Source organism: Wolffia australiana, chromosome 10, assembly GCF_029677425.1.
Source record: "Wolffia australiana isolate 7733 chromosome 10, ASM2967742v1".
NCBI classification, from domain to species: Eukaryota; Viridiplantae; Streptophyta; class Magnoliopsida; order Alismatales; family Araceae; genus Wolffia; species Wolffia australiana.
Window position 1 is genome coordinate 4,283,310 of NC_135844.1, and position 23,208 is coordinate 4,306,517.

At 44.1% G+C, this 23,208-nt stretch overlaps 1 protein-coding gene across 4 annotated transcripts; it reads right to left on the minus strand.

The window, feature by feature from the left end:
* Positions 1 to 1,669: 1,669 nt before the first annotated feature.
* On the minus strand, positions 1,670 to 3,773 carry LOC144708528 (wax ester synthase/diacylglycerol acyltransferase 11-like). Of its 4 annotated transcripts, none has more exons than XM_078581901.1 (7): positions 3,601 to 3,773; positions 3,013 to 3,529; positions 2,841 to 2,913; positions 2,705 to 2,769; positions 2,373 to 2,480; positions 1,990 to 2,127; positions 1,670 to 1,906 (listed from the first exon to the last, which is right to left on the minus strand). In XM_078581901.1, exons 2-7 carry the CDS (start codon positions 3,439 to 3,441, stop codon positions 1,745 to 1,747), a joined length of 975 nt encoding a protein of 324 aa, XP_078438027.1. In that variant the 5' UTR covers positions 3,442 to 3,529; positions 3,601 to 3,773; the 3' UTR covers positions 1,670 to 1,744. The 4 variants fall into 4 exon arrangements, with proteins under 4 accessions (XP_078438027.1, XP_078438024.1, XP_078438026.1 ...); XM_078581898.1 differs by having other exon boundaries at positions 2,265 to 2,480; XM_078581902.1 differs by having other exon boundaries at positions 1,797 to 1,906; positions 1,973 to 2,127; positions 2,265 to 2,480.
* Between the last annotated feature and the right edge of the window lie 19,435 nt (positions 3,774 to 23,208).

Below are 23,208 nucleotides of genomic sequence, written 5' to 3' on the forward strand. Positions count from 1 at the left end.
TGAGCTACCTGTTCATATTAGTACTGAACACGTTTTGCCTCCATTAATTTAAAAATATTCATACCTATTATATTCTATATCTAAACCAGATTGAGATTATTCTTCCAATATAATAAAAAAAGTTATCTATGTTTATTAACCTAACATACATATTTTTACTTCTATGATAAATCAAATCAGTATCTTTGTCACATATTTTTTTAAATGAATGGCATTTTATACTCAAAGCTATAGATACAATATCATTTTTATGATTATATTATGCATCTATTTTATTTGAAACGTCATTAGGAATTATATACTATTTTTTATGTTGTTTCCAAACCCCTTTCTCTTCCCATATATTTGTTATAGTTCTATTAATTTATCTCTCTCATAATCTAGGTTTATTTCCATTTTATACATTCTTATATTATCATTTTTTTATGAATTACTTTAACGTGAAGCCAAAAAATATTCGGTTGAATGAAGGTCTCAAATGTTTCCTAATCGACGATAGATACATAATATAGTTTTTATCTAGTCCTGGTACTTAAATGGAAGCATAAGTATTGTTTAGCTTTATTTTTTATACAGCGTACGCTAAGTCCCTCAAGTCATATCCTTGGGATATCATGACCATGAATTATATATGGTAAGTCTATACTGAAGAGTTAACCCCATGAACCCCAAGCCATATTTAAATTATAGTACACGCATGTTAGGTTAGGCTTTCTGTTCCGTTATTACATTTATTTCAGAAAGGACATTATTGAGATGCAAAATTTGAGGTTTTCATTTTTAAAACGTGGGATTTACATCTGTAAAATATTACAAAGAAAATATGCATTATTACAAAGAAGTGTCATTTTTCTTTATTCATATGGTATTAAACTACCAACGATGGTACCCTTATATCGGTGCATTGATATTTTAACAACAATGGCAATAGTCACGATAATTAAAGTTATATAACTATATATAAAATTTATTATTTTTCAGAAAATTCTGAAAAAAATTAGAATCAAGTTCGGTGTCATCCAAAGTGCAACGTTTGGTCATTGACTGAGTAAATAAGCCTATATCTATGCCCCTTAATGAATCAAATTGTCCTTCATCCTTTGTTTGATGCGGACGGCCAGTCTTTCTTCTGAAGATCCCACCTACTAACCTTGAAAAAGCCCTGCCCTGGCACATTCTAACTAGGAGATTCTGCAACATCTATTTGCCCCAGACAGTTGGATCGAATTGATCGTGTCATGTAAAACGTCCTTCAATGATGGTTCATTAATTTCAATTGACGCATTGATTATGCCACTTCATTTACAATAAATAACTAGAATTAGATAATCAGGAGCTGGTCAACGTGCATTAACTTTATTACTTCACGAATGAATTGATGTCCAGTTGGTCATTGCATTTGATCAACAAAATCATTGATATTTTTAAGCATATCATACCAATCTCGAGTCCTACACCTTTGGTTTGCATTGTTCGCAAGTTCTCCAAAGAATGGTTACTCTCAACGATTACCTCAAATTCTATACTCTTATAACAAAAGAAAAATGCAGGTTTTCAGCAAGTGATGCTAGCTACAATTCTAAATACAAAGGAACAAGTTGTATGAAGGAGTGTGATATTGTTGAAGTTGTTCTATTTAATCCGAGATCTGATTCGAAAGATAATAAGGTGTACAATGCTACTGTTTTATACATGAGCCAAAGTTTAAAGTAAAACAAATGATGTTTGAGTTGAGAGGAGTATTCTAGTCTGCAACATCGTCGACATTTAAAATATCTGCAATCATCTCGGTAAGGGCCTCCTCTACATACCGGCACAGCAGCTCGGGTTCTGGAATTACGTCTTCCGCCACAAGGAACTGTAGAAAAGCTTTCCCGTTGTATGATATCAAATGGACATCGATTGCCTGTATCATTAATTAAAAGCAACTCCTGTATCAACCTTCAGCATATCATAGAGAACCGAAACTTACATTGCATTCATTCTCACCCCAGGCAAACAGCTCAGTGTTACTCCAATGTTCGTGATTAGGTTTGTGTCAAGTTTAATGGGACCAGAAGGACCAACGATATTTGATAAAAGCATGCTTGAATTTTGGCTGAATTTGTAGACGAGCGACGCCACATTCTGTCCGCGGGTAGCAAAAAAGTGAGCCATTTTTTAAAACTGTCAGCATTCCGTATATTTAATCGGACGGTATTTGATCGTGCTTGATGAAATACATTTGGATAATTCTTTGTTAAACGAGAAAAGAGATGATTTACAATTTCCTCTCTTCCAATAATTTTGGCTAGAACATTGCCGACTCTCTGCGTGTAAATGGCCTCGAAAGACATCTTCCTTTTATCAATCATACACTTTGCGGTCCTTACGAATTTCAGAGGATCATCCGTGTTTTCAAGACGGATTGGCAGCAGAAAGAACCCGAATTTGTTTCCCCATGGAATTTTTCCCTTTTCTCGTATAGAGCGCAGAACTTCCTGCAGATGTATCATGATTAAGATTTTCTTACTAATCATACAACGGCCACATGTGTATACTATGACTGAAAATTCTACAACTATGTGAACCCTTTTGATGAAATTTTAATAACAAAAATTAATAAAAATATTTTCAAATGGAAATATTAAACTAGTAATGACAAAACTTTTAAATGGATTCTTAAACTAGAGAAGCATCAGAATAAACAATGGAGAAGCTAAACCTTAGACCCGTGACCTCTGATATTCACCACCATCGTCGCGCATATAGTCGGATTCTCCGTACCCCCTGTCCCCAGATTCGTTAGATAGCTGTAAATAGAAACTAAGCTTATTGACATCCGTTAATTAGAAACTTACCGTCGACCAACTGTTGGCCAACATACTTAGAAATTCCGCAAGACACAAGACCGACAAATACATCATTAATCGTCTGAAAAAAAAGAAAAAATAAAAGAGCGTCAAATAAATACCCTGATCACAGGTACTAGATATTTATAATCCTAAATTTAGCATTTTAGAGCTGACTGACCGCTTCGAGCTTGTTTTTCACGGCCTTCAAGTCATCCAAGCGTAACGTGAGGGACGCCATTTTTCTTGGGGCAGATTTCAGCTCTCCTCCGACGGTTAAGAACAATTCCTCTCGCTTACGATGTGGGTGCCTTAAAACAGCTATCGCGTAGGGAAGCGTATACAATACTCCCTTCAGCGTTTCCTTTTTTCTTACTTCTGACGTCAGATACAGGGTCGTCCACAACCGGGGCATCACAACAAGAAAGAAAAAGCGCCAGGAGCGAAACACAATCGCCAAGACAGTGATGCAAGCGTAGCACAATAGCACGGTGTCGCTTAGGCAGTATGTGAACCTCCCAAAGCGGCGAATTCCGACAAAACGCCGCCATCGATGGCAGCGAAACCAAGTATTTGTTGATGTAAGCCTGGGTGTTGCCATCTTCTTCATCTTCTTCCTCTGGCACGATTATTATGTGGTCGATAATATTAAGCGAAGGAAGCTCCTTCCAGTGCGGGCGACCACGGTTTTCAATCACCTGTATCTCACACAAAAATGAGAGGAGATTCAAATAGGAGATGCGAGGCTTGTTCGTCTCGAGGTTCTAACCACTGAGCGTAGCCGAGGGCAAGTTTTGACGAGGGACGCGAGAGCCGCTTTCACAGCGAACATGTCAACAGGATTCTGAAATTGTACGAAGCTGTCGATCGATGCGTCCAATTCTTGCCGGAGATACATTCGCCCTCCAGGGGAAAGGGGCTCGTTGTATCCTACCTCCATCCTTCAAAGGTTAACAATAGCCCCTAACTTGAGACCCCTGCTTTCTATATATTCGTGCAAGGCTCGCCCATTCATCGGTTACCCTTCTTCTAAGGTTACACGTGCTACTTTATTCATATGTCTAAGCCTTTACGTCTATTCTGTATCTTATTTGGATTTCAGTATTCCCAACGCCACTTGAGCGGGTCTCGCTCTCTATACCTTTCCCTGGGCACAATGGCAACGACATTGCCATTTAACAGCCAGGGACTGAAAAATAATGACAGACGCATCCATCTATTCAGAAGAAAGGAAATAAAAACGTATCAAAGAGGACGAAGAGGGCAAATAAGGAAATTTCTTTTCGAACACATCATTTGAACCCGCTTTATCCCCGCCGGTTTGTAAACGGCAACTTTAACCAAAAAACTGTCAGATAAAGATTTTGATATGCTTAACAGGTCGCCGCAAAATAAATGTCCGTTTAGTTAGATTATTAGTACGAGATCTCAGGTAACAAATCGTCTAAAAGAGTCCAATTAGAAATAACATTCGTTGTTTACAATTTGTCATGTATCTCGTCGGTGTAAACGTGACTGCATATGTCGCCATCTTTTATAAATGTGAGTCTCATAACTCACCACTGCCCATTCCCTTCGCCGACACCACCTGGCCAATGATATACAGAAGGGCAACATCAAATGATATCAAGGGAGGGGGGGAATGGGTAGACGATTAAACTGGTGCAACTGGTTCATTGTCTTGAGTTAAAACTGCCGGCCCATTTAATATTTGGAAGACGATTGTCACGTCATCGACCACGTTTCATGAAGAGCAGAGAAATCTGGGTCGTTGCGTTGGGTGGCGAAGGAATGGAACAACTGTTGGGTTTAATCTTGACATGTGGAAGTTAAATGACAGTTAAGGTTTTGAAAAGTCATAGTGAAGATCTGCCTCTCTAGTGCTCTCGCTCTCTATCTTTTTGTCTTTCTATTTCGTTATCTTTTGTTGTCGCTCTTTCTCTCACGTTCTCCCTCACTCGCTCTGCCGCTTTCTCCCGTCTCGCGTTCTCTGTCGCTCGATCTGACTCCCCCTGATGTGGAACATGAAAATCAAATTGGTGAAATTAATAAATTTACACAAATATATTATTAATTACGAGTTCCATGAGGGTGATCCGAATTCAGATTAATCCCATGGAAGGTAACAAAGTCGATGAAACAGGGATTCAACAAAAACACTTTGGTAAGACTTATGATTTTCCCAATTTAATGGAAATAGGATATTTGAAATGATCGACCAGAGTTTGGCACACAGATATTCAAAAGTAAACGATCACTCAGAGCAATTTTGCCCTTATCGTGAACCAAGATTATCTCAAAGTTAAGGTGTCACAAGGTACGTAAGAGACGGCAGCCAATAGCTTGACCGTTCTGAGGTTGAATGACCTTGAATGATAGTGAATGACCTTGAATGATGTTGAATGATGTTGATTTGCAGCTTCACGAGCCGAAGTGGATAATGAGAGGAAAAGGTGTGAAAGTAGATAAAAGCGTTTGTGAGATTTGATTGGTCCGAGAAGTTGTTGATATGTAATGTGAAAGGGGTGGGGATGAAGTGTGAATGATGTTTCATAAACTGGATGGGATAAGGCAATTGTTAAAGTTAAGAAGAAGGGAGACAATGAGAACTACATGGAGATGATAGGGTGAGATGAAAGGGTGTGTTCAGTGGTGGGGATGAAGGGGACAAGATGATAGAAAAATGACGAAGATGATAAAGTCTGGAGAAAGGGAAGGAGGAAACAAATAGGAGTTTACGATGTTGAAGAGGAGAAGCCATTGTAGCTGCAGTCGCTACCGTCGATGCCACACTGCCGTCAAATGTGGGGGATCAACTAGCCGTGGGCGCAGCCAGCGCGGCCCAACCAGGCCGCAAATGCCGCTGCACTCTACGGTCGCACCCGCAGGAGGCCGCCGCGCTTCGCCGCTGCAGCCATGAGCAGCGGCCGTAGCCACCTACAGCGGTGGCAACCATCCGCACTGGCCACAGTCCGTTGCAGCAGCCGCAGTCGCATGAGCAGCAACTGTTGCCAAACCGCAGTCGCATGAGAAGCAACTGTCGCGACCGCACCCGCTTGACTAGTGCCCGCACCAGCAAGAGCAGGCCGCAGCCCTCCACAAATGTCGCAGCAGCCACAACCATCGGAGCAGCCGTAGCCGCCCATACCAACCACACTCGTCGTCCAGCGCACGCAGGCGCATCGCCGTAGTTGCGCAGCCAAGCAGTCGTGCAGCGCCACCACCGCGTAGCCAAAACCACGCACTGCCCGCTGAAGTCACGCAACCACAGCCACATACGCGCATCCACCACTACAGATGCAACATGCAGCCGCTGTCGTGTAGCTACCAAGCACGCAGTCACATAGTCGTGTTACCCTGTAGTAGCCGAGCCCGCAACAGGAGACACACAACTACAACCACAACTGTGCAGCCGCAACCACACGCGCGTAGCCACACAACCACAGCCGTCGTTGCAGCCGCATCCGCATCCGCATAGCTGCAGCCGCGTAGCCACGCACCCGCGTAGCCGTACCCATACGCGTACACATGCAGCCGTAGCCGCACAACAACGCACCCACGCAGCAGAAAAGCCACACCTGCACAGCCATAGCATCGCACAGTCGCAGCTACACTGCCACACAGCCGAATAGCCAAGCCTCAGCCATAGCTGCGCATGCAGGCAGCAACTGCAACCCGAGCCTTCTGCTTGGCATGCATCTACCACAACGTCGTTTTGCTGTGCCACTGCCATGCCTACTTGCGCCACCGCCATCCTCATCCCTGCGATTGCCTCCGAGCCTGTCACCGCGCCTCATTGTGCTGCTATCCTCATTAGCGCACTCGTGATGTAACACAAGGTACGCCGGGATCGAATGTCTCGTGTTACACCATAGGAAGGGTGATGAGAATCATGTAATGTAGAGATTACGACAAATGTAACGTAATGCAAGTGATGATGCAAGGATAAAATCACTGAGAAGTATAAATCCGGCATTGATGTACACCAACGACTACTAGGCTATAGCAAGCAAGACCTGAAAATGCACTAGGCTCCTGAAGATCCGAATGTCGGGTTGAAGGCTAACGGTTTGAGCTCCGCTACTACCACTAATGCGCACGCTGATAACACCCTAATTTCTGTCTTTATTTCATGTTATTAGCATGATTTTATGCATTTAAAGAGCTTAAAATTGGGCTGTTATCATATATTTACATGAAAATAATGTTTTCAAGTAATTTCTTATTTTCCCTAACTTTCTGTTAATTATATGAATTTTAAAGGATTTATTGAACCTCGAAATAATTATTTTTTGAATGAAAATGGCATATTTAATATTTTATTTCGACATTTATCAGCATGGGAATGAATCACTGAATTTTCTAGAATTTTTTAGAATTGTTTTACGAATTTTTAGGATTTTTCTGAGATTTATTTGAAGAAGAAATGTATTTATTTCAAGGAAAAAAAGTATATTTATAATAGAAAAAAAGTATTTTTATTATTTTCGAACTTTCAAGGGCCTTTTTGCGAACTTTCGTTGCAAAAAGACCCTCAAAACAGCTCTCGGTCGCCACTGCAGGCGTAAAGATCCAATTTAAAATTTTATAGGGTTTTATTGGAATTTTTAATATATATTTTTAATGTTTTTAGGAGAAATCAGAGGAGAGAGAGTGCGCTTGGGGCATATATGCAATTACTTTTGGGCGGCGTCCAAAAGAAATTCTAGGCTTTTTAAGGACTTTTCTGCAAAAAAGGAGGATTCAAAATGCGCCAGCCAATGAGAGAGCGACACGTCATTGCGTGTTTAAAAACAAAATTAATAAATAAATCAATTTTAAATCCAATGGATTTAATTGGTTTAAAATTGATTTATTAATAACTTTTGATCCTGAAGTCCGATTGAGATGATTTTTTTATGGATTTGTTCGTCTTGATCCCCGCTTTCTATTTGTACGGTTGGACCATTCAGATCAGCCTACATTGATAGATAAATATTAAGTACTAAACAGGGGTAAAATGGTGATTTTTACCATTTAACCTAAGTATAAAAGCTAAATTTTGAGAGGGGGAGCTCATTCTTGATGGTTCTTTATCACAGCTGCAAGACAGAGAGGAGCCCAAGCCTGGATCAACCCTTTTGGTACTTTTTCCCTTCATTGTATTTGGACTTTGATGCATTTTGAATGAAATTGGTTAAGTTGTTTGTTTCTTCTTCTCGATTCTAATCTGAACTTCTAAATCGCTTGGCTTGAGCGGCATGTACAAGCCCTGATTAGGATTGAGAGGAGAAATTGAGGGATTTACCCAGGCATTCGGTTGCATTACCAAAGAAAAACTCTAAAAAAATTTAGTTTTAATTCTTAGGAGATTGAATTACCCATTTCAATTCTGAATTACCAAAGTTGCAAAAACAAACCAAACTCAATTTAAAAATTCCCTTTTAACCTCTCTAATTGACCTCTTGGATCCTTTCATTAGGATCAAAGATGCCAACTTAGAGTCCATAAGTCTTCTACTCATCTCACCTCTTCTACCTCCCTTTCTAAATTCTCATCTAATTAGGGTGACTTGATCCTCATTGAAGATTAAATTCACTCTAATTAGGATTAAAACACCACAAAGATCATCAAATTGAATTTCTTACTCACTTCCCTTGGACGACACTCTTACTTATCGCTATACACCTTAAGTAGAGTTTTTATAAATTTTATTGCTTAAGCCAAAATTCACAACGACAAGGGCTAAAAATTCATAATTTTTACCCCTATTTTCGCATTATCAATTGGCGCCGTTGCCGGGGAAGCAACGCTAAGGAATTCAACTTGTCTTTATTCATAAAAAAAATTGGGCAAGTGTTGATCTAATTTTTGATAAGAATCCTTGTATCAATTTTAAATTCAAAGTGATTTGGTGGCTAATGACTAATGGGTGTTGTGTTTGAATTAGTGGTTTTGTATCAAGCTTAGTTCTGGATTCTAATCAGGGAGCAGTGATAGAAATTCCCCTATAGTAGACTCCGACACACCCGAATCATCTTTCACCGAACCCACATTCGTAGAGGAGACTTTGATTAGAACGTTACCAATGGACCCAATAGGCAATGGAACAGGAAATCCTGAGGTAGTTAATGATGGACGTAGGAGGATCAGAGAGTACTCCACACTAGCTGGAACCCCCATCTTAACCAAGGTATCTGCCCCCATTAGAGATGATGTGATGTTTAGATTTGATCCACACCAATTTCAGTTATTACCATCCTTTTTAGGGAAGGCAAACGAAGAGCCCTATGACTTTTTAGAAAAATTTTACGAAGCCTGTGATAGTTGCACTTATCCCGGAATTTCAAAGGAAGCTGTGAGAATGAAACTATTCCCTCATGCCCTTAAGGATAGAGCCAAGGATTGGTTTAGAAGATTAGGGACAAATTTCAAATCGTGGAATGATATGGAGAAGAGCTTTCTAAAAAGATGAGATTGTAATACAGAGATCACTAGTCTTTAAGCATGTGTTCTAAGAATTCTTATTTGAAAGATAAACGAGAAGGACATCGAAGTATCTGGATAGAATAGCACTCTGTAGCATCACTCATATGATGAGTATGGTCAGTCCCGTAGCCATTAGTGTGGAGACACTAAGGATAGATAGTGGGTGCTTTTTAGTGGAAAGAGTTCATTGAATAGATCCGTACGAATATATAAACGGTATTATACCTAACTGTAAATCAGGTTGATTCATGTCACAGTTTTTTAAGTGGTCCTTAGGCCAGAGACACCAAAGACGTCTTGTGGACAAACAGTTGTACTTAGGCTATGGCCAACGTGTCTCTAATCACAGAATTCTAAATGGTCTTAGTTCGGGTACATCAAGAAGTTCAGAAAGATGATTGAATAGCCAAGATGGGATCCTCCATCTTTGGTATTAGAGGTGACATCTCAAGGAAGATGATGCAACTAAGTCCTTCTTCAAGGTAGTGAAATATCAGGAGAAGAGTTCTGCGATGATTTCTGAATCCATTAGACCTAACTCGGATGACCGATTAGGGTTTGACAGTTGACCCTATCCTAAGTCATCCAAGGAGTGCCTAGTGGACAGGGGATTATAGATACAAGGTAACCAATGACGAACAGGTTCCATGAGTGAGTCGATACACACTCCTTTGTATCTTCTAGGACACAAGGTGTAGCTTGGCACCCCACGTGTCTGAGACTCAACCTATTGATTGGAATAAATCGATCCGACATTAAGTAATCTCTATATAATGCTATCAATTTTCATTGGTAGTACACCGCACAAAAAGAAGTTAAAGAGAAGTTATATAATCTGACAAGAAGTTATATAATCCTCTGTTCCCCACCCTTTTAAGGCAAGAAAAGATAGAAATTGTACTACAAGAAGTAATTAACGCTGAGGGGGAACGAGTAGATCGCACTTTTCTAGTCCACTGGCAGGGACGGCCATCATCGGACGACACTTGGATCACCGAGGACGACCTTTGATGACTTCGACCCGGCTTGATGCAGCCACTCGAAGACATCGTGGAGCTACACTCGCCGGAGTCGAGTTCTCCCCACCCCGGGAAGATGATGGGTGACCATCTAGATGATGTCGAGACGGGACCAGTCCAACAACACCAGGCTGCTCACGCCGACGCTCGCCACCTGGGGTTCAAGTACTCCACGTAAGTATCATCTCATTTCGTGCTTTATTTTGTTTGGGTGTATTTTCATTTATGGACGTTACAAACTGGGCCGATGTTTGGGCCTTGTCCATGTTATCTTTTTCATTTCTCTTGTAACCGTTGAATAGAGGACGAACCACGTCCTGTGACGGTTCCTCCTCTAACGACGTCACTTGGCACCTATCCTCCCTATATATGGGGATAGCATGCCCCAAGTGAGATAGATTTTTTTTTTATGAATTAAAATCTGTGTTTTTCTTTCTACCTGAGTGTTAGAGAGATTTAGTTAGAAGTTAGAGAGAGTAGTGGGAACATGGTTTCTCCCTTCCTCACATCGAGACTACTCCGTGGGCCGTCACCACACGACCTCGTCGAGATCACTCCATGGCCGTTTCTTAAAGATTCAAGCTTTGCAATTCTTGGACGTTGTCACCGCCTCCTCGTCGAGATCACTTTGAGGACGCTTCTTGAAGATTCAAGATTTGCAGCTCTTGGTTGTTGTTGCCGTCAATGCCTCCTCGTCGAGATTACTCCAGGGACTTGTTGTCGACACCTCCCATCATGAGTCCTTTGTTCTTGCCCACAATAACATCCAAGAATCAAGATCGCCCTACCCTTTCTTGGAATTCTTGCGACCAAGATCAAGGTCAAGATCGTGTGCCGGCCCTCTGCCGTGCGCACCCCAGTCCGATCGCATGGCCTAGTCCCCCTCCTCGCGGCCGTCCTCCAGGTCGCGCGCTGCCCGCCCCACGCTTGCCGCAGCCCTGCACGCCACAGCCCTCACGCACCACCCTCTCCACGCCCTCCACGGTCCTGCATGCCACAGCCCTCGCGCGTCCCGCATGCTTGCGACCTTTTCACCCTGCACGCCGTCGCACCCAGCCCGCACTCGTGCCTTGCACATCCGCGCACACCGGCATTTCGCCCGCGCGCCGCGGCTTCCCCCGGCGTGGATCGATCCTCCGCCCACGCCCCTCAGCCTTTGTTTGCACGTCCCTCACCCACCGCCCGCGCGCCCTGGACTTGCACCCGCGCGCCAGCGCTGTCGCCGCGTGCTGACTCCCATCTGCGCGCCCCGACTATCCGCCCCGCAGTCTGGCCTATCACCCGCGCCATCGGCCCTCACTTGCACACCCGCCAGCACGGTCCTTACGCACCCTTGCTCCCCTCCAACAGTGTACCACCATCTTCGGTGCCTTGTCCTCGTCCTGATCTCACCATATCGGATTACCTCTCCGTGGAGTGCCGTCAATCAAGTATCTTCTCGTCTCCCCCCCCCCTCATTACGTTTCAGTATTATTACTTAGTGCAGTGCAGTCTTCACCTATCGATTCCTCTGCCTGGGAGGAAGACAATCATTAATATAGGATAGCCACTTGTTGAGAGAGTTAGGATTTCCTTGCGGTAAAGAGACTACTCATTAATCTTTAGACTTGGAACAACTCAGGGCCATTAAACGCCCCTTACACCGTAATCATCTAAGTTGGTCTTAAGGGTCATTGAGAGTCTAACTTGATCAATATCTCTCTCAGTGGAATCCATCAATCGTTCACTCTAGTACGTAGAAGTCTCTTATTGCTCATTGGGGTTTTCTTATCGACATTCATTTCATTTAACAGAATTATTGAAATCAATCCATACTTGTTACTATCTTGTAATACAAACTGTCGAGCCCCGTGGAATCGTATTACATCAGTGGTAGTATAATTGCTGGTGTTGGATGAGAGGGTGTGTTACTTAACCCAGTGGTGGGAGTCGACTGTTGAAGCCGAGTAGACCTGGTCCAAGGGGTCGTGAACGCCACCGTAGGGTTTGTGGTGGGGACACGTCTGGTAACTGTTTGAGTGGAGCTCGTACTGCCAGTCTCTACTCCATCTTGTTGAATTCCTGAGTTAACTACTAGTGGTTCCACTTCGGGTGCTGACAGGGTAATCTGGATATATCCCAAAGGTTCGTCGTACCCTTCTTCCTCGTGGAGTTCTCCCTGGAACTCATCGATTTCTAAGTCATCTTTTGGTAGGTTCTACTGGGTTTCCGTGCATATCTATGTGTAGTAAGGACGGACATTCGGTTTGTCGATGTCTAAAACCTTTGCGTTTGAAGCATTTCATGGGTTCACGACCAGTGATGGGAGCTCGCGCTGTAAACAAAACCGACAATGCGGTTGGTGCCACGGTCGTGGTCGTAGCCATCGGTGGGATAGTCTTGGGGCCGGTGGTGACTCCTTTCTCCCACACATTGTTACTCACGGTCCTAATAGTAGAGTTTGCAGGGTGGGAAATGGCTGCCATCCGTGTGACACCCGGTTGTTGTGCAGTAACATCTTCTATAGTGTGCTCATTACTCTCGACCAAACTATATGCTTGGTCAACCGTGGCTAGATTATGTTTTAACACTCGCACGCCTAAGTCACTTTGGAGGCCATCGATGAAGAATGCGATCTCAACTTGTGGATTTTCCACAAATTTACATCACATTCGGAATTCTTCGAATTCCTTAATGTAGTCGCTTACCTTATGTTTTCCTTCCATAAGGTCTATCCATTTTAATAGGAGGCGAGTCATATACGACTTAGGATCATATTTGTCCTGAAGATGCCTAGACATTTGTTCCCAAGTTGGGGAGGGTTCTCCTCAGCGTCGGACTGCTTCCCTCTCATTTTTCCATAATATTTTTACTTGTCCGCCAGGCTGGACATCGGCGTATGACACGCATAGATCGGCGTCCATGTCACACCATTGGAAATAACTTTCCAAGTCTGATTCCCAATCAGTGTAATCCGTAGGGTTCCTTGACCCTTCATAGATGGGAACTTCCATCCGTTCGCTCTTCTGGATCATTGCCCGATGAGCTTCGCGCCGACAATCTTTTTCACCATCCTCGTATTGGCGTCGATTTGGAGGTGGTCGTCTAACATCATGTGACCCATAGTAGTCAATATGGTCGGGCATAGGAGCCACATTAGGAGCAGCTGGTGGGGCATACTCCCTATAACCGTGATGTGCAGGTTGCACATAGGTGGGTGGTGCTACTTGGTTGGCCACGGGGGCAGCCGGTCCATAAGTAGTTGGGGACCTGTGGGTGGTTTGATGTGGAGGTCTAATAGATGGCTCCACATAATACGTCGTTGGTGACACTGGTTGAGGCTCATGAGCGTGATAAGCTTCACGTGGTGCATATGTTGGCACTGGAGCATACTGAGGGGCGTAGGTAGGGTTTACCGGTGGTGCCCCATAAGGGTGGAATGTAGAGATAACATAAGGCCCTTGATTTGGGGCTAAACTCGGAGTCGGACCATACTTTCCAGGCATAGTATTCACTCCATGTGGGTACGGTGGTCCATTCGGACCTACCGGGTAGTTTTGCGCTGATGACGCAACATATGGTTGGGTTCCGACTATTGGCAATGGCACGACACCATATGAGTATGCTGAAACGCCATTCTGTTGATGCTCAATATAAGTGGGACCATCTTGTCATGATGGGTAATGGATTTCCAGCTGACGAAAATCTTTATCCGATGGGTAGTTCCGATCCTTGTGGTATCGTGGGGGACGATACCGATCCGGGGGTGGTGATCTTTGTCAATGACCCTCCCAATGTTGTTGGCGATAACTCTGTTGTTGACATGCAGGTGGTTCGTTGGGTCATCCGACTTTAGGTGGCACAGCTTCCCTAGCAGGCGGTGGCATGGGACTACTCATTGGAGCCTTGCCCAGTCGACGGGGAACTTCGTCTGCTGTCAAAGCTCCTAAATTTCCACTAGACTGTTGCCTGATTAAAGGAGTCGTAGCAGAAGAAATGTGGTCGTCAGACCGTGTAGAGGCAACGGGTCAAGATATCCCACTAGGAGGTGAATGGACCCAGGTTACAGGATCCATAACTAGTTGTTGAGGTACTTCAACCTCCACATCTGCAGGATGTTCATCCTAAAAGTGTTCAGAGTGTGGAGCTTCTAGTGGGAGGTCCATGACATCGGGATCAAATATAGGATCCTGTACGACGTGCTCCTCTTCCACGGTATGTCGTAACTGTGCCCTAGTCTGAACTATGGTATGGTCAATGGTTCCTGCTTCTAGGTTCACTACAGGGTCTAACATGTAATGCGAATAACGTGAAATATGATGTTATGAATTTCAAAGTATGTAACGCACAAGGATACTGGAAAATTCAATTAAAAAAAATTAATATCCTACTGAACGTGTTAAGCGAAAGCTAACACGACCGACTCTGATACCAATCTGATGTAACATGATGAATGTCCGGATTGGACGCCTCGTGTTACAACACAGCTTGGAAACTTTGCGCAAGGTGATATGCAAATGTAATTAAATGAATGATATCTTTGGAAATTCCAATGACAAGTATAACAAGATATATTACAGATAGCGTACAACCGATTAGACTGACGGAGTTAGATTGATCGCAATTGACTCCCAAATTCCCTTTGGACCAATTTGAGGCTACGAAACGAGAGGTAAGATGTATTACCCGTTGGCGTCCAATCCTCAGCAGTTAGTGAAATAGTGAACCACCACAATGATATCCTACACTCATGGTGGCTATTCCTAAGGTGACGAATCTATTATAGTCTCTCAGAGCCGCGGACTACGCGTCTACAGTACTAAAACAAATAACTAAAAATGCGGACACTAGGAATGGATAGAACCTGTGGGGACGATGTCCCTGTCGCTTGTCGAGTCCCTTTGAATCAACCCAGCGTCATCCCGGACATTAAGCAGGCCCACCAAGTCGGAAAGGCATTGTGGGCGTGCGGGTGGAAGAGAGGTGCGATGAACGCGGGGGGCGGAGGAGAGCGGTGATCGCACGTTAATAGGGGGCAATCGCACTGGGGTAATGGCACGGCGGCTGCGCTGCTTTGGGCGCAGCGGCACGCACACATAGAGGGGAGGCAAGGCGAGCATGCATGATCAGGTTGGCGGCGGACGTGCAGCAGAAGGATGGCGGTTGCGTGGCTGACCACACGACTACGGCGTGGTGATCGCGCGCGTGGAAGAGAACGGCAGAATTGCAGAGATCGCACGTGGGCGTGGTGAATTGCCGGCAGGCGAGTCCGTGGAGGTCTTGGCGTGGGCAGGCTAGGTCGTGAGGCGGTCTGTGGCCGTAGCCAAATGAGGATTCTATCGTCGAGCCAGTGAAGCATCCTTCCCGGCGCCAAGATGGTTCCCAGAACCAAGAAGATCACGAACAGGATTCCGAGATGTCGTTCTTGACAGTTTCTTGAACCACGAAGATCATGAACTGGGTTGTCTTGATACAAACAATACGTATCCAAATCCTGAAGCCGATGATGGCAACGATCCATGGAATTCCGGCGTCATTGAGAGGTTGTACGTACCACGTTCTTGCAGGAAATTTCTACTCTAATCAACCGGAAAGGGGAAAAAAAGATGAATCTCAACTCCAAACTTCAATTTTCAATTTTCAAATCTGTCCTCCTCTTGGGCATGTTGGCCTTTATATAGGAACCAAGGCATGCCTAATCGGTCATAACAGAAGGAACCGTCTCGAGATGAGCGGCGCTTTTAGATACGCACAAAATAACCGTTCAATGGACGAAGCCCCAAACACTAGTAAGCTCATCCAAAATTCAAAATAAAATTACAACTAAAGAAAATAACATGAGATATGTGAACTTGCCGACGTGCCGTCAAGCTGAGAACTTGAACGATGTGCTGCATACGTCGGCTCAAGCTGCTCGTTGGGGTTGTTGATGTCCTCCTTGGTTGATGGTGAGATGGTCCCCCATCAGGGCTCCCTAAGGGGGAAAGGGCCTAGAGGGCTAACTCCTCCCCCTCAAGGGCACTTCAAGAGAGGAGAACCGGTGCATGGTCTCCCCCTCCCCTTTAGTGGTACAAAAGAGGAAAACAAAAAGGTACAAAATGCAACTTCATGGGGGAGGTGAGGACCTCCCTACCATTCACTATGATGAAATAGACGGTGAAGAAAAAGGGACCCATGGAGTATCTCGGTGATGGCAATAAAACAGCACGAAGATGGAATAAAACCACACAACGCGGCTGCGAATTTAAACATGGTAGTAGAAGTTTGGTTTTTCACGTCCGCTCGGGCTCTGCACTGTGGCTCATGATGGGCTGGGCCAGGAGGAATGAGTGTTTGGGGCTTCATCCACTCAAACTTTTCATGGGTTTAGCAACCTTTTACAGGATATTCATCCCTGGATTCAGCAGCGTCACCATCCCCATCACTGATCTCATCAGACTCGACAAGTGGACGAAGGCAGCCAACAAGGCTTTTGAAGAAGTCAAGCGATGCATGACCAAGGCTCTCGTGTTACGACTACCTGACTTCAACAAAGTCTTCGAAGTCACCTGCGATGCCTCGGGCATAGGAATAGGTGGCATCCTCAGTCAGGATAGACACCGCGTAGAATATTTAAGCGAGAAACTCAATGATACGAGACAACGGTATGACAACTAGGACCGTGAATTCTATGCCTTGGTGCAGTCACTACACCATTGATGCCACTATCTCTTACCCAAGGAGTTCGTCCTCTTCTCTGATCCTAGCGTGCTGGGAGACTTGCATGATCAGCGGAGGGTCAGCAATCGACACACTCACTGGATTGCATATCTCTAGGATTAGCCATTTGCCATCCGGCACAACAAGGGAAAAGACAACGCTGTCGCTGATGCCCTTAGCCGACGACCAGATGTCCTCACCATGATCAAGACTTGCATTTTGGGGTTCGAACAGCTCCCACAAGACTGTCCCGACATCGAGAAGATTTCCAGCGCCATTCAAGAAGGATCGCAGATGAAGTGCCGAGATTACTATTTCTCGGATGGTTACCTCTTCTTCTGGAAGAGGCTATGTGTACCCTACACCTCATTGCAGGATTTTCTCATCTACGAGATGCACGCGGGTGGTCTGAGCAGGCACTTCGGTGTCAACAAGACCATCTTATCTTTGCAACACCAATTTTACGAGCCGTCCTTGACATGGACATCCTTGGGTTGTAGCAATGACGTAATGGCTTCAATTTTGGTAGGGTTGGCCGAGACTCCATGAGCGGATATGATAAAGCTGAGGAACGAGACCACGGTCATGAAGAAACTGCACTTCTTCGGATGGGCGTAGAGTTTATCCCGCTGTAATGCTGCGCACACCTCTCGAAGGTGTTGTAGGTGGTCCCCGCGAGAGACACTAAAGATGAGGATGTCGTCAGAGTAAACAACGATGAATCGGCCGATGAACAGACGTAAGACTTCATTCATCAATCGCTGGAATGTGCTCGGGACATTGTATAGCCCAAACGGCATGACGTTTAACTCGAAAAAACCATCCTTGATCTTCAAGGCCGTTTTTCACTCGTCCCCTGGTCGGATGCGAACCTGATGGTATACGCTATGGAAATTGATCTTTGAGAATATAATCACTCTGGCCATTTGATCGAATAAGTCCTGCACTCGTGGTATGCGAAAATGGTATTTCACCGTAATCTTGTTGATGGTACGTGAGTCCCAACACATGCGCCAGGTGGCATCTTTCTTCGGAGCAAGTAATGCCAGAATGGCGCACGGGCTAAGACTCTCTCAGATAAGAACTTTGGTCAAGAGCTCATTGACCTGCCGATACAACTCCTTGTACTTTACCAAGTCCATCTGGTAGTGTGCCAAATTTGGGAGTGAAGCTGTGGGTACTAGGTCGATGGATGTTGAATACCTCGCATGGGTGGGAGCTCATCAGGGAGCTCTTCGGGGAAAACGTCCCCATAATCATACATGAGTTCTGTAAACTCAAGCGCGTCAGGTCCCTCTGGTGCTCATAGCATGTCAGGCGGTTCCACTGAAAGAACACTCTGGGTGAAAGCATAACATAAGGGTAGGTCATCGCGCCCCTGGTCAACCTCTCGTCGTAATATACACCCGTTAGTGATCAACGGGGTCTTCGGTTGGGCGGGCAGAATCAGGACGATCGGGCGTGACTGTATCGGTGCTCATACCAGTGGATACCAAATCAATCGACGTCCTCCATACATAAAGGAGCAGGTATTCGATCTTCCAGAAAGTTGGATGTCGTAGTCGCATAACCATTGTCGTCCTAGTATAGTGGTACCGATCTTCATGGGAACGACGTCACACAGCACGTGCTTATCATAGGTGCTCGTCTTCAGCGGTATGTGGCACCGGGACCGTTTGGGTAGGGTCGAGGCATCAATCCACGAGACGTTGTATGGAGCTAGGTGTGGCATAAGAGCAAGGCCCAGTTTGGTCGCTGTGTCTTCGGAGAGTGCGTTGATGAAGCTCCCGCTATCTATGATAAGTTTTCACGTACGTCCCCCGATCTTGACATAGACATAAAAGATCGAAGTGTGTTGTACAAGATCAGGCAGAGTAGGTGGCTGCTGCGCTCTCGAGGGCGGTAGAATGACCGCTGGGGTGCGTCATGATGAAGAAACCCTTGGAACTATCATGGGCTGGTGAGCCGGTAAGGCCAAAGGGGGTGATGGAGGGGTTGTTGTGGTCCTGATGAGCATCGTGGTCGGGGGGGATCGTGGGACTCTCGGGACGTTGGGGTGCGTGGCGCCTTGCTGGATGCCGAAGTTCACTATAGGCGAGACAGGTGTCAGAACATCCGGAGTAATCTGTATGTATCCTAAAGGCTCCTCTTAGATCTCTTCTTCTTGGCACTCCCGGGGGTAAACGTCTACCTCGATGTCATCCTATGGTGACGAGTCAATCGGGTTCCCACTGTAGTCCATGTACAAGAGTGATGGGCAGTCAGACCGCCTATGGCCATACCCTTTGCACTTGAAACACTGAAGCTGCTCGCGGGTCATATTCGGGGCGCGAGTGGTCGAGACGATGGGAGAGGCGGCGGGGACCGCAGTGGTCGTCATCGGGGAAGGGACGGGATTCCTAGGTGTAGGGAAACCACTTTCGTCCCACTCATCGTCGGAGACGATCTAGTGGTGGAGTTCGTGGCGGTGGACATGATGCGGGTCATTGGACCCATCACTGCACTGATGTCCTTAAAGTAGTATTCGTTACTCTCTACTATGATGTATGCTTGATCTACTGTTGACGGGTTCTGTTCTTATACTCTAGCGCCTCATTCGGGACGGAGACCATGCACGAATAGGGCAATCTGGATCTAGAGGCTATGAACAAATCGGCAACGCATGCGATATTCCTCGAAATCCTCTATGTAATCACCTACTTTGTGCCTGCCGTGCTTGAGATCCATCAACTTTAGGAGGACTCGTGTCATGTAGAGCTTAGGGATATACTTGTTCTTTAGCTTTCTAGACATCTCTTCCCAGGTGATCGGCGGTCCCCACGTCGCCTCGCAGCATCCTTCTTGTTCTTCCAAAATATCTTGGCCTGTCCTCCTAGTTGGGCCTCAGCGTATGAGACACATAAGTCATCGTCCATAACGTACCAGTGGAAGTAACTCTCCAAGTCGGACTCCCAGTCCGTATAGTCCTTCGGGTTTCTCATGTCCACGTAGACCTGAACCTCCATTCAGACGCTCTTCTGAATCATAGCTTCGTGTGCTTCTTGTCTATGATCCCTATTATCATCATCATAGTGTCGACAGGGCGGCGGATGTCACTGAATATCCTGGGGGTCTGATTGGTCCAAACTAGGGGTTGAAAGTTGATGATAAAAGATCACTTACTAAGTCGTTTCTAAGGGTAGTTATGTACCAATCAACAATTGTATTACCATACTAGTAGTACTTAGTAAGGTTCGAACCTTCAGGGAGCTAGGTAGCTAGTTAGGGTGAATTTCAATTAGAATTTCAAGTTTCAGATTGTATAAGTTTCTTTCATAATGTTTTTAGTTGTTAAGTTGGTTTATGTTCAATGAAAAGAGATGAATATGATTTGTACTAGGTATAGAAAATTTTCTATGAAAATCCTAGATAGAGAATGATTTTTTCAGAGTTTTTCCATAATTTTTTATCGTCTCTAGGGAGAGATAAAAAATTCTGAAATTAATTGGGTTGTAATTCCCTTATCTGGTTCAAAGTTGTTGAACCGGATGAGAGAGCGTTGTCTGAATCTCTACCGAACTGAGTTAACTCAGTTCAGGAATGATTCCCAAAAGTTTTGAGTGAAGGGAGAGAGAGGGAGCGCACAGTGTGGATGCTCCGCCGCTGTATGTGCGGGTGGAAGAGCCACTTGTGCGCTGGGCTTCAGCGCTCCGCCGCTGGTCGCCCCGACGGAGGTGCTCTCACGTGCGATGGACCAAAATGATGATATCTGGAGTTCCAGATATCATTTTGACACGTGTGAGTAGGCGTTGGAAAGCTTAAGATGTTAGCTATCTGCCCAAGGGATATCCAAGATTTTAGGAGAAGTCTAGGAGGGGGTAGAACCAGAAGAAGAAAGGAACCTCTTTTGTCACACCCAAGGGCCCAAGGTGGTTTCTTTAGCTCCCTACCAACTGGCTTCAAGATCCAGCATGCTCCCAGAAGACCCCTTGGACCCTCAGGATGAAGGTGGACCCAGGAATAAGTTCAACAAAAAAGAAAGTGAACAAGACAATAATCAATTCTTGGATGCCCTCAAGGAGGGTGAGGGGGGCCCTTTTACAGGGGTACGTGTGTTTGTTGGCTCATGTTTGTTCCAGCCATTCTTAGTTGTTGGATCATGGATGAACGTCCAGGATTGAGTTCTTGAGGCCTCAATCCAAGTGATCGGACCCCAACCAACCAGATTTAAATTGGTAAGAGTAAGTTACAACTAACTCTAACCAATTTGAAGGGAAAAGAACAAGTTGGTTAGAGTTAGTTACAACTCATCCCTATCCCTTGGATTTGAGCTGGAATGGATGGATGGATTGGTACCACCTCATGAATCCTGGGCTGGATCTCGACCCTGGGCTCTCCTCCAAACAGGATCTGCCATCTGGAGTCATCCTCATGTGTCTTGATCATCCTGGAAGCCTCCAAGGACCTTCTAGAAGGTTTTCTTCAAGTTCCTTCACAACAAGCCTATCGGTTGAGTCCACTCCACTGATTAGCATGCATCTTTTTCTTCATCGCTCATTTTGACTTGAACTTTTTTCCCAAGCCTCGAGACTCCTGTCTTGACTTCCCATAACATTTTGTAATTTTATAACCACCAAAAGTCAACCTTTGATCGGAAACGTCAACACACTAGGGAAATTGTTAGATTCATATCCCACTTGATTCATTGAGTCTAGTGGGGCTTAGAAATATCCCTCAAATCCTTCAAAACATAAATCCCAAACTGTGTAACTTGGTAAAAGACATGTCAGAGCATTGATGGAAACCTCAATTGAGTAGAAAATGTAAGCTTTTTAATCATTGGAAAAAGTGGAAGGCATGATCTCATTATTTTGTAAGATAGTAGTCTTTGGTAGTGTGAAACTGAATTTTGAGGGTAGTTATGATGAAGAATGCATGAAACTAATCAGAAAATGCCATTTTCTAGCTTCTTGGAGGAGAGATAAATTAATCCAACGGCTAGGATTAATCCTCAGTAAAACCTTGATATCTTGAGATCTCCATGTCTGATTGGGCTGAAATTTTGAGGGCATGTTTGTCTTTTCCCCCTATACAATCTAGATGGTTGGATCTTTAAATAGAGGTCTCGAAAAGTGAGGAATTCACTTTTTAAAGTTCTCCCCAAGGATTTGGCCAGGAAGGACACAGGAGTTGCTTTGGAAGTCAACAGAGCTTGAGTCTACATTCAATGTTGTAATTTTCTGATCTTTATTTTGAACTTCTTGAGAGATTATAAAATACCTTGGCATGGGCAAAATGTATATGCCCTAGAAGTTGTTTTGAATGAAACTAGTAGTGCGTAGTGTCTCTGATTTGAGATCTGATTTTTAATCTTTCGTTTCAAATAAATTTGGAACAATTCTGCATTTTTATATTTTAATTTAGGGTCGGATTTCCCTTTTTCCTAAAATTCTTCACTTTCTATCTCTAGATTTGATCTCCTATTTTCTCTCTCTAGATTTCAAAATTGATTGTTTGGAATTTAATTTTAATATATAAAAAACCTAAATATAAAATTTGATTCAAAAATTCATCCATCTTGAAGTCCGATTCAAAACCCCTTTCTTGATTAATAATTTCCCAATTTTAATTCATAAAAATTGTCTTAAAATTTGTAATAATTGGGAAATTAATAATCCGAATTAATCTGATCTTATAATTAAAATTATCCTATTTTGAGTGTTTTGACCAAAAATATTTTAAATCAAAATTAAGTTTTTACTTAATTTTGATTAATTAAAAATATAATTAAGTATCATTAAGGTCTATTAATTGGAAAATGAATTCATTGTTGAATTAATTTATTAAAAATTGAATAAAAATTCTTCCTTGCTGCCTCCCTGTGGTTCGACCCCTTGCTTGCTCTATTTTCTGTAGTGAGTGATTAAGGGTATTTATAAATTTTATTGTATAAGTCTAAACGTTCAATCAACGACATATTTACACATCATTTTTAGGCTTATCAGCTATACCTGTTAATAGAACAACAAAAACACTCCGGGCAGGGGAGCAATTGGAGACCAGCACTGGGACAGGTAATGATACTGTAAAATAAAGGGGAAGCGAAAGTGAAACCTGCGGAGAGGATAGATATCCGCTTGCCAAGAGATAATTCAGTCGTAGATAGAGACCCAGGAGAGGAGCTCGTCTGAGGAGCCCGCTAGCCCTCTGCTGTCTCATCGAGTCAACCACGG